This window comes from Berghia stephanieae, chromosome 2 (genome assembly GCF_034508935.2).
Source record: "Berghia stephanieae isolate SIO BIC M18660-M18661 chromosome 2, UCSD_Bste_1.3, whole genome shotgun sequence".
NCBI classification, from domain to species: domain Eukaryota; kingdom Metazoa; phylum Mollusca; class Gastropoda; order Nudibranchia; family Aeolidiidae; genus Berghia; species Berghia stephanieae.
In genome coordinates, this window is record NC_088361.1 from 56,554,215 (window position 1) to 56,566,090 (window position 11,876).

The 11,876-nt window shown below is 36.9% G+C and overlaps 1 protein-coding gene and 1 long non-coding RNA gene across 2 annotated transcripts in view; both read right to left on the bottom strand.

Annotated features, from left to right (window-relative positions):
- LOC144965197 (uncharacterized) overlaps nucleotides 1-7,361 on the bottom strand; it is a 567,438-nt gene extending 560,077 nt beyond the window's left edge. Inside the window, exon 1 of the long non-coding RNA XR_013643978.1 lies at nucleotides 7,171-7,361. This is a non-coding gene — a long non-coding RNA (uncharacterized LOC144965197). The remainder of the gene's footprint in view (nucleotides 1-7,170) is intronic.
- Nucleotides 1,636-6,169, bottom strand: LOC144965195 (uncharacterized). Its single transcript, XM_078900274.1, has one exon. The coding sequence runs from the start codon at nucleotides 5,983-5,985 to the stop codon at nucleotides 3,622-3,624; it is 2,364 nt and encodes a 787-aa protein (XP_078756400.1). The 5' UTR covers nucleotides 5,986-6,169; the 3' UTR covers nucleotides 1,636-3,621.
- Nucleotides 7,362-11,876: the final 4,515 nt, after the last annotated feature.

Consider the following 11,876-nt stretch of genomic DNA (forward strand, 5'->3'; position numbering starts at 1 on the left):
ACGAGATACAAGGCTCTTTGATTGACTTCTAATCTATGCTAATGTTTTATCTTACCACTTTGTGCGGCCATGTAGTCTTGTAGCATGACATTAACCTTTGGGCGAGATGGTCCAGTGTTCGAGTCGTGCTCTGAGTGGTACTTAGTTGAGTCTTTGGAAAAGGCTCTTTACTCACATTCTGTCACTGTACTCCATTGTAAAATAAGTAGCTGGTCGTTAAAAGAAAAGATCAAACTTAAAATCGCCTAACAGGCGTCATGTCTCGACGACATTTTAAGTGTTGTTGTTGGTTAGAGATCCCTTGTAAAGCCCTTTAAGCATGTTTAGTGCTATATAAATGCGCAAGTTTCTTTGGGGTTTTTTTTTGTTTGTTTGAATTTGTTTGTTTTTTTTTGGGTTTTTTTTTTTTGGCGGGGGGGGGGGGGGGGGGGGTTTCTAGGTGTTTATCGGCTAGATCTTTATCATTGTTCTATTCCATTATCATCATCGTTTTTACTGGCGTTGAATTAACATTATAGTCTTCCTTCCCAGTGCCATGAGCCTAGCAAAAGGTAATTAAATGTCATCCAGAAAAAAACAAAACGAATGCCAATGCCATCGACTCAATCGTCATGGTTTGGAATGGTCTTTATGGGGCTCCCTTCATTGGAACTTATTCTAGGGATGAGGTCTTTTGTCTCTCCCACCCCACACCCCACACCATGGTGAGCTGGGCAGCTCAACCTTTCTGTGTCTCCTGTCATCCTATTCCTATTTTCCCCTTCCTTGTTACGTTCCTTTCTATCCTTGACTTCAAATGAGATTATTTGGATTTTCCATAGCCTTGGCTATGATCTTTAAACAGGAGAGGGAAACAATCAAACCCATGTGTTTTTGGGGTTTTTTTCCCGATGGATGATTTTTACCATTGAAATCATTTCTCTGATGTCCACATGGTTTTTTTTTTTATCGTTAGAATATTTTGTAATCCTATTGACTATATGCCTTAAGAGGCGTCCAATGCTTGTGTCTCATTTTGTAAATGTTGCTCGAAGCTCGAAAAAATAAATAACAAAGTGAAATTGAATGTTAACAACGCCACCACCACATTATCTCATTCGTCTGTAGTGTTTCATTCATCCTGTTTTGTTGATAAAGGGGAAACCCGAAACGTCCATTTTATCTGTTTTGTATATTTAGTTGAAGCTTACATTAAATTTCACATTATTATTTATGTCTCATTTTGGGACTTTTATGTGGTATTAAACTTTACAGTCATTGATTGCTCTAGGAATCTACTTTGTTTTCTTATTCGATCAAGTCCCCTTTGTATTCTATTTCTCCTCATATGCTTTTTACTGCATATATCTATCTTTTGAATATGAATATTCTATCATATATCATTTTTTCTCACTCTGAAATCACGTCAAAGTGTTGCATGTAACTGGACACCTAAATCACATCAAACCTCTGAGCCTCTGAACCGTAATCGCAGGAGAGTGTTGTTCGTGGATAACCCAAAATTCAGTTGTTTGCCCCGTCTCCCTCCCCTCCCCTCTCATTTTAAAGGTATACGACTTTCATGCAATGTATGCGCTGTCAAACCTTCAATACAAGTAAAGAGCAGCCAAATTTATTGATATATAAGATACTATATATAGCAATTTTTTTATTTATATGAAGTACGGTAATGACGTTAGTAGATATGTGTCAGTAAACAATACGTAAACATTTATTAAATTCTTCCGGATGTTTTTTAATTACCAACACAGTAAAAGAATCAGTAATCTAAAACTAAAACTAACCCGTTCAAAATGTTAAATTTTCAGTTTTCAATTTTCATAAGACCAAAAACATTGGCGTACATTTGAGAGGAGCGGATGAAACAATACAGATTAAAAAGCCGAGGTGTACTTACGAGTGTGGCTCTCTTGCAATAAAAACAATTTAAAATTTTCTTAAGTTGAATAAAAACATTGATTTCTTTATACAATATTTTTAGCCCATGATGGTCAATTAACAGATCTGTTGGACTGTGTTTACTGTGCAGTCATGATAGTTGGTATGATATAAGTGTCGCCCCTACTAGTGAACTTTATTATTTTTTTGTAGTTTATCTCTCGCTGTCACAGTCAACAGAAGAATGCTTGGTAAAATGTCACTCAAACCAAATGTTTAAAACCGTAGTCATCTGTGGGACCTCTTGGCTATAGGCATTTCAGTTCATCATAGCATTTGTCAGACAATGGTCTGTTGTAGTCGCTGTAAGCGTTGTATCTTTACACGACATGTGTGTGTGCATTGGTGACTGGCTGTTTCACAATGGCGTCTTTCAACCATTATGACAAAATCCTTGTCATCCCTGACTTACTGTTATTGCTGTATTGTCATCTACCCCTTATGTCCTGTTGGGCATTGGACAATTTGTATTACCCAATTCAGCGGATCATTTGTGTTGTCATTTACCTCTCATGCCATGATAATCATCATTTGCCTTTAGTCCGCATTTCCTTGTGTCCTTTACTCCTCATGTCATAAGGGCCACAAGAGTCCGGTGTCATTTACCATGCATAAATGATAATGGTATTCGCTTGTTTGTGTTTTTCACCAAGGCTGTGGTGTAATTTAACCCATGTACTGAAACCAAAAATCGCCTTCTTATTGTCTTTTACACGTTAAGTCGTAATCATAATCGCATGTTCAGTCATACAGCTATGATGTAAGTTACCCTTTATGTCGCAATCGTAGCCGCATGTTTAGTCTTACAGTAAGTTACCTTTTAAGTCGTAATTTTAGTCGCATATTTAGTCATGTCTGTTATCATGCGACTATGATTATGAAATAAAGGGTATGTCCTACAGCTATGTCGTCAGCTTCCCTTTCTGTCGTGATCATAGTCGTTTGGTTAGTCATAGTCGCATGATAAGTTATACAGCTATGTTGTAATTTACCCTTTATGTCGTATTCATACATAGTCGCATGATAAGTCATACAACTATGTCGTCAGTTACCCTTTATGTCGTAATCATAGTCGCATGATAAGTCAGTTGCCCTTTATGTCGTGATCATAGTCGCTTGGTTAGTCATAGAGCTGTTGTCAGTTACCATTTATTTTTGTATTTGTAGTCTCCTGTTGGCCTTTGACTATAGAGTCTTTTACACCTAGGACCATAATGCTAATCAGCCAAGACATTTATTGCGAGGACATAATGAACCACTTTATCCTAATCACACTAGGACACTTCGCCTGTCATATTCCCATAAAAAAAACAACTTTTTTTTTCATATGGAAGAAGAACGAGATTGATTATCGAAAATCATGAATGTCATTCCTCTGTAATGAAGTGGTTTGTCTTTAATTTTAAGAAAGATAACAACTGCGTATATGACCCACTATCTCAAAGCTGCATTTTGTGGTCAAGAATATAGCACGTGAGCCTAGTTTCTATGTCTTCTTGAACTTTGTTTCTTAACTTGAAAAAAAAAATATTACGTTTCCAGTCAGGTTTCTTTTAAAACTTTAAAGTCAAGTTTTTTCAATCTGGTTCAACTCGTCAAAATACAATTTTGAGACGATAGGTCACAGATTGTATCTTTCACGTTTTCTCCGTTTAGCAGTCATATCTAAATACTCTTGTCTTTTCAAGGCACTATCATTTGAATCAACTGTGGATGGATAGGCAGATCAGCCACCCGTTTTGAATCTCTATCAAGTGTCACCCATATAAATCGACTGACAATGTGTGTTAGAGTTCTAGGTCGTGTTACCATGTTATTGGCGTGATAACAGAATTTCCGACTGAGGCCGAGAGCCTGGATTGGCGTAGAAAAAAGATGATAGTCCAAAAAGTAAATAACAGCTTGATGGAGATTTTTCTGACTCATTGATCGACAAAGAATTAGCAATGTGTCAAGCATATTGTCCAGTGACTGAAACTTAATTTTAATCTCAAATTTGGTCAGAAAAGGTAGCATTTCATCAAAGAATATGTTGACAGGATATTTGCCATCGATCGTATAGTCGGGATTGGCACCGTATCTCAGGAGAATTCGTAAAACGCGCCTGTTTATACCTAACCGACAAACATAGCTCATGTAGAGAAAAAGCAATTCGTTTGACGTTCGTCGGGGTGATTTATCAAAGCGCTCTATTGTATCTATGAATTTTTGCATGATGATTTGTGACCAATAACTAACATCAAAGCGATCCAAAGCAGCGTCAGCACAAGTTAAAATGCAATGAATTGCCGAAGAAAAACCCGGCCTATGTATACTCAAGGAAGTCCTTCGATCCAAACGTTTCTTTGCTCGATTAGACCTTTCGTCAAAATTAGGATTAGCCTTTGCGATTAACAGCATTTTAAGACAATTCAGATAGTATAAACTTTTCTGTCCCAGGCATACGTTAAATGCACTTTGTATTAATGTGTACAGAGGATATGTCCTTGGTGGAAATCGCGCATTAACATCTTCATTGCAGTGGATAAGTACTCTTGTCATTTCTGGGAGTCGTTCGAATTGATAATTTGATTGGAGGCTTTGAGTGTATAGCAAATGGAAAAGGTTTGTTCCCTCAAATAACGATGTTCTGTTTTTCCCTCCCAGACTCAACAGCACATTAAGGCTATCCGGGTACATCTCCCGTAGTGAAACGAGAACAGCGCTTTGGTAGTCGTTTTGGGATACTTTTGATTTTAACAATAACGCTATTGCTTCTGGACTCCTAGCTTTCACAGCTAACGTCAAAGTATCATTTGTTTGTGCGTGCTTAATTCCTGGGAGTTGAAATTTTCTAAGCAGATAATTTACACATTCGTAATGGTTCTTTTCTGCTGCCATTGTCAATGGAGTTTTTCCCATGTACTTATAAGGATCATCAATTAAAATTGGTTTGCTATCCAAAATTGGAAAAAAAGATTTATACTTTTTTATTTTTCTCACTCCATATTCTATTTGGCTGTGAATTGTTGGAGTTTGTTTACTTTGAGATCGAGCTTGAGACTGCGACCACCTTCTGGGCGGGGTTACAGACTTCCGTGAATGTGTATGTTTGTTAATATCTTCTTTCATTTCGTTACCTGTCAATGCATTGGATCTCTCTGTTTTATCTAAAGTGTTGTCGCTAAAAACATCCATATATACCGTAACTTTAGATTCATTCAGTTTTCTCTGATTTTGAAAAATGTACGGCTGTTGTTGCTGTTTTTCTTCGGGAAAATACAAACTTTCATTAAATCTAAGGACTGGAGTGAGGGCTTGATACGATTTTGGTTTACGCTTTTTCTCTGCAACTTCTTTGTATGAGTTTTCTAGATCTATTATTTCATTTTCGAGAATTTTTTCACCGGTTAATGACGACCGTAGAATTCTCCGTTCAGCTGCAGCACTCTCTTGTTTAACCACTCTAACCACTTTTTCTAAAGCCTTGTTCATCATCCCTGATTCATTTCCCATTTTTAATCGTCTCAAAACATCAGGGGGAAGCTTAACAGCGTGACTGGGATCAGACGCCGCGAAATTGTCTCCAGGTCTATAAGTTAGCAAGGCGTCCAGACTGTCCTTGTAACCAAGTGTTGCTGCCATATGTGCGTAAGGGTTTGTTTTGGGGAAATGAGTAGGTGGAAATAACGAAGTTTCGCGCAAAAGAAAAGTAATAATAGTTGGTTTATCATTTATGATAGCACAATGAAGAAGATCCAATCCTCTATAATCGACCCATGCCAAAAGCCAGCGTTTTTTAGACTCTGAATCAGAAAAGCGAGTGATGAGAGATCGTAGATTCGATAGAGCTCTCTGCGGATTTATCTCCATAAAGCGAACGATTTCGTGAAGATCGTTATTTGCTGTTTTTACGTTAAAGTCCGGTTGTATCGCTTTTACATTGGCTACGAATGACAGGGAAGAAATGGCACTCGATTTAAATCGAGCGGAGTCTCTCGAAACATCCGTTGCATCGGACATATTTCTAGAAATTCGGTGTTTTCTGTAACTGTAAGACCTACTCATTTTGATGTTACCAACCTTAAGTATGTAATTTCTTTCGATTATAATTAGCAAAGACTCCGAACTTTTGAGAGCGGATACTGCTTCTGTTGCATTACATAAATCGCTTCTGTATCTTTGGCCAAATTTACTCTATCGTTGAAAATGCTGAGTAAATCTCATGTATTTCTTGTGTTGGGTCACAATGTTTGAAATTGTAGTGTAAGCAAAACCTGCATTCAATAGGTTTACCAAAACATCATAAGGTTTAGCAATTATTATTTCGTGTGTAATGAATTTTAATCAGTTTGTGGTGTGCATTTTCCCCTACTTTCAATGGTCTGAAACTTGCAAATAGTAGAATTTTAAATTCTTTCAGTTCAATTCCTCTGAGGAGGTTTGCTTCTAAGTCAGTGATATTAGGAAATTCTCCTCTCTGTCTTTTAATAATATATTTACTTGTCCCAAAATGGACTTATTTATGATTTCTTTCCAGGTTTTAAAAACTGGAGGCCATGTGACATGGAAAGCACAAAAGCAAAATTTCATTCAAAGCTAGAAAAATGGAGATAAAAATAAAACGAATGAATGTGACTCTTATACAAGGGGACTAAAAAAAACAAGCAACGTTTCGGTTTTTGGCTTTTCTCGGGTTACACAAAACGCAGACAATGACAAGAGAGCCTACACTAATAATAGTGATAGTATATATATATGATTATAGTGTGTCAAACACCCCTTCATCTGGAAGGCTTTGGGCGCGTAATAAAGATTTAGCTCGAACACATTACACGACCAATGCAACACATAATTAAAAGAAAGTCTGTCAATCGCCGCTTGAAATCCTCTAGTGATGACGAGTAACGTATCACATATGGTACCTCCCATAGCGGGCAGGGAGGTACATACTATGTCTTCTATCCCCCTATGTCTGTTTTCCAACATGCTTTCTGTCTTTTCTTGGAGTGAGATTACTTGGTTTTGCCCTGGCCCTGGCCGGATACCTTGACTGGGAGGGAAACAGTCAAATGTATAGTTAGTTTTGGGAGATGATATTTATTTCCTTGTAAATCATCTCTCTGTTATGCACTCTATTATGTTTTATTTATGTATTATAAATGATTTGTAAACATTTGAGTGTGTTCCTTTTAGCGGGGACCTGTGCTTGTGTCTGGATGAGACTTTTAGGTGATCTCAATTTAAGTACACTGATAGTGTGCTCTTGGAATCTACATCTGTTCCCTTTTGAACCAATTCCCCTTTGTCTGCCTTATTCTTGGATGCTTTAATTGTAATTCTAGAACTTTTTACTATCCCATTTTTTCCCTTTTTACTGGCGCTGATATGACCTTAATGTGTTGCAAGCGCCGTAAAACCCTCAAAAACAAAAACAAAAAACAACATATCACATATGGTAGTGTAGAGAATTCCACAGCCTCGGACTAGAATGCTGAAAGGCGCGTTCACAAGCCTTCAATCTAAGGGGTAGTGTTTTTAATTGGAGGTCGCTACTCGATCGAAGTGAACGCTATGGGAGATCCGTTGGCGGCAAGCCTTCCAAGCACTAAAACACTTTACGAGCCTTCCAAGCACTAAAACACAAAGTGTGCTGATCTATATTTAATGCGTTTGTTATAGTGCCGGGCATTGGAACATTTTCAAGTTCCTGTTCCGATTGTGTTCCTGATCGCGTTGTTCCGGTTCCGAAACATGTTCTGGTCCAAATTGGAGCGATTCGCGATTGTTCCGGTCGAAGAGTTTCGTCGCAGTCATGTCCTAAGTAGTAAGGCGTGCGTGGAACTTCTTAACAAATGTAAACACACTGCTTTGTCCCTGAAAGTTATAAACATACCCATGTGTCAAGCTGAACAAAATGTTTTTGTTTTTGTTTTTAAGGGTTTTACGGCGCTTGCAACACATTTAGGTTATATCAGCGCCAGTAAAAAGGAAGAAAATGGGATAGTAAAAAGTTTTAGAATTCCAATTAAAGCACCCAAGAAAAAGTAAGACATAGGGGAACTGGCAACAAATAGGGATGAGATGTAGATTCCAAGAGCATACCACCAGTGCACTTAGTTTGAGATCACCTATAAGTCTCATCCGGACACAAGCACAAAATACAACAGGAATACACTCAAATGCTTACATTATACATTGAAAATAACAAATATAATAATACATAACAGTAACAGAGAGACGATTTACAAGGAAAAAATATCATCTCCCAAAACAATAACTATGCATTTGACTGTTTCCCTCCCAGCTAGGACTCCGGCCAGGGACAGGACAAAACCTAGTAATCACATTCCAAGACAAAAGACAGCAAGCATGTTGGAAAACAGATTATAAGGGGATAGAAGACACAGTTTGTACCCCCTGCCACTCTGGGAGGTCAGGAAACCCACCCAGCTGAACAAAATGACCAATTGTGATGTTAGATATTTTTTAAGCTGTGAACACTTTTCCCTTTGACGTTCATATGGGCACATAATATTCCAATGTGACCAATTACCTCGAGCACATAAAACGGTAATGTAGATCATCCCCATTATATCATATAATTTCAAAGCAATGCCTTTCAAAATCACCATATATTGTATATCAAATCCATGGCTGAAATGGAAAGTTAGAATGCCACGTCGGTCCAGCAATCAGCAGTTTGGTTCTAAACAAAGAAAATCGGTACTTTTTATTCTTCATGCTGGTTAGAACTTTTTCACATGTTATGTGATCAGAATGTATAAAGTCAAAACATGATCAGATTTATAATGTTTTTCTCCTCTAAATACACTTCTATGTTCCGATAGTTGAGAACCAGGTAGTATGCGTCATTACGAGGGAAGTGACGTCACTACTGTTGAACTATATTACAATACGCCTCTGATTTTATGAATTAGTCAATGTATGACAAATTAAATACGACAATAATCGTGATTTATGTTCAGAAAAAACGGTAACTGTCATATCTGTGTCATAGTTGAGGTTTGGTGTTGAAACGGAGGTGAATAGACACCTAGATAACCACCCCTCTCGGACAGTCGTCATAATGTAAACAATGGCAGTGATTGGTAAACATTGGGAACTCCACAGGTTTTTACTATCGATGGCATATTATGTCTAAATAAAGTACCCACTGTTCTACCGCTTGATCAATAGAACCAACACAGAAAACTTTGTGTAAATTTAAACGTTTATAATATGATTGAGAAAATTGTGTGATAACTAGTCACCCATTTGGCGGTATAGCTTGTATGCGCTTGGCTAAGGAGCTCACAACATTGTAATCCGGAAGTATAACGGACCAACACACAAAACTTTGTGTAACCACGATCGTTTATAGTCAGGTTAATACAGTTTAGTGAGAATTACTCATAAACGCGGATGGCAAAAAACAACAAAGACGTGAGTGACGTCATCTTCGAACTATCTATAAAAACAATAACAGTAATCAAAGAGAGGTCGATTTCATTCACGAAATTGTTTATAAACAACCAACCATGTTTGTCCGAGCACGTATGAAGGTGTGTCACGAATTCCATATTTTGATTGGTCAAAAATTTACTGGTTACTTAAGTGAATGTTCACGGTAATGTTATGGTTTTTACAAAAGCAAGTCAAAACAACGTGAAATATTATTTTGTAACTTGCTGAACTGTAAACAATATATTTTTATCCATGTTACAGTATACGTTTTCAAATATAACTTTAAGTGATTTGTTAGAAATGTATAGATATAGAATTGGGAAAGAATCAATTTTCTTTGGTCGTGGGTATATTGTAATAGCCATGCAAAATTCCACTGCAGTACAAGAAACAGTTTTAAAGATAACCGACTCTAAGATTGGATATGAATTGATGGTTTGCCCGTAGCTAAACAATAACCAATCAGAATAGTTCCTGCCATTTACTCCGTTTTGTCCTGAGATACCCTAAGTATATGTCAAACACAAATAGGCCAGGCCCAGTTTGTGTGTAGTTCTCACAATATTTAGGCACACTGATAAAGGGATTGCATCGCAAAACCTGACGACAAGATTCATTTTTTGAATCCCCTGTGTTAAAATTGTGAGCGATTCTCAGGATCTGTAGGCTGTTTACTCCGGGCAATAGGCAAGGAATTAAGGTGGCGATGGATCTTTGGTTCACGGTCATCGGTTGATTTCAGGGCCAAAATATACTTTGATTTAAATTTTCGAGTCAGAAATAAAACAACTCAAATGTTTATTCCACTAGATTTAATAAAGTATACTATAACTGACGTAATTTTCAAAGGTGTATGCACTGTGTGTTGATTGAAGCATTGAAGGCTCATACTATAAGATAATAAAAAGGCATCCATGTCAAAAGCTTGACAGGCATAGAAACAAAAGAAGACCACAGAGGAATTATCAATTATGAAACGAACTATTGATGCTATGTGCTTAGCTAAAATAAAAAACATAACATCCGCCAGTGGGTTATAACGTACCACCACACAATTTCGTCAATTTTGCTCTCTCAATAGAAGGAACAAAATTGACGCCACGCTGCTCTTTGTTATTGTTTTAGCCAGCCATATTTACGAGTTCTTCTCACTAAATTGTATCAACCGTTTAAGGTTCCACATAGTTTTGTGTGTTGATACGTTATATCCGGCTTGCGGATGTTGTGAGTTTATAAACTAAAAGCATATCATAAATAGTCCCACCACGTTTGCTTTTAAAACAAAAAATTAAAATGGCGTCTTCTCACATACAAAGTTATATACTCGACCGCACTCGACGTCATTTATTACTTTTTGGTCATAAATAAGTACAGCACAGTTTTCGATTCCACCATGGTTGCTTGGTTCTGTGCTTTTCCAGATCCATACATCAGTATCCATTAGTGTTCCGTCTCTTTCTGTTATCCACATACCTTCGTTTTGAATATCATTAGCGCCTAGCCATCCACAATAACCTGGAGGATGAGCATGAGCGGGTGTTAATACAAATAATGACCAAAATATAAAAAAAAACAAAATATACTGCTAAGTCTCAGGTTAATTTTTTGCCATATCAGGAATCATTTCAGTTTATCTACATTTGAAGTAAAAAATAATTTTAAAACAACATAAAATGTGTTATTTCATGCCGACATAGTTGTGAAAAGAGCCCCGTTTAGCAGCAGGAGCTGAAACATAAAATGGATGCCATATCATTGAATGAAGCAACAAATTGATCAAATATGAGCCAATGCCTTTTTTACCTACAAATCAATGACATTATTTGTACCATGGCATTCACTCTAACCGACGTTTACATATTTACAGCTATGAGAGCCCAAATTGTTATAGTCTCATTGTTGTTATGGAAATACTCTCATTCAAACGCAGAATATTCTCCATGGCAACAATGTTAAAACGAGCCAATGATTGAGTCCGGTTATCAGACCTTCAAATATGTTCACGTTGACTATTACCAATGACCTCTTTTTAGAAACTCCCTTGTCTTCATATTAATCTTATGACTCATATTTAACTTTATTTTATTCACAGTATACAACTATCTTTTTTACCAATTATTTTATACTTTTACATTTTCATATTCATAAGTCCTTAAGCTTGGCCTATAATATTGACCTCACCTCAATACCCCACTTTGCCAAAAACTAATTTTTTAAAAAGTTAATGAGTATTTCAATTACTCATTGTAACAACAACAGCCCTTTTCTCCCTTAATTTATATCTGAAAATCTGAATCACTCCTGAAGTACTAGTAGATTAAGCTACACATAATAATAAGTAAAAAAGAATGTATTCCATTATCACAATGCATACCAACTGAAATCAGTGGGAAATGGAATATTCTCTCATATCACTTTCCAGGTCCAGGTAGCTCTCACTAATCCATTTTACCGGTTTGAAAATACTCTTTGCTGACGTTATTTACTCTATG

Excerpts from the sequence above, each read along its gene's own strand:
- LOC144965195 (XM_078900274.1), bottom strand. The coding sequence starts at position 5,985 with ATGAGTAGGTCTTACAGTTACAGAAAACACCGAATTTCTAGAAATATG.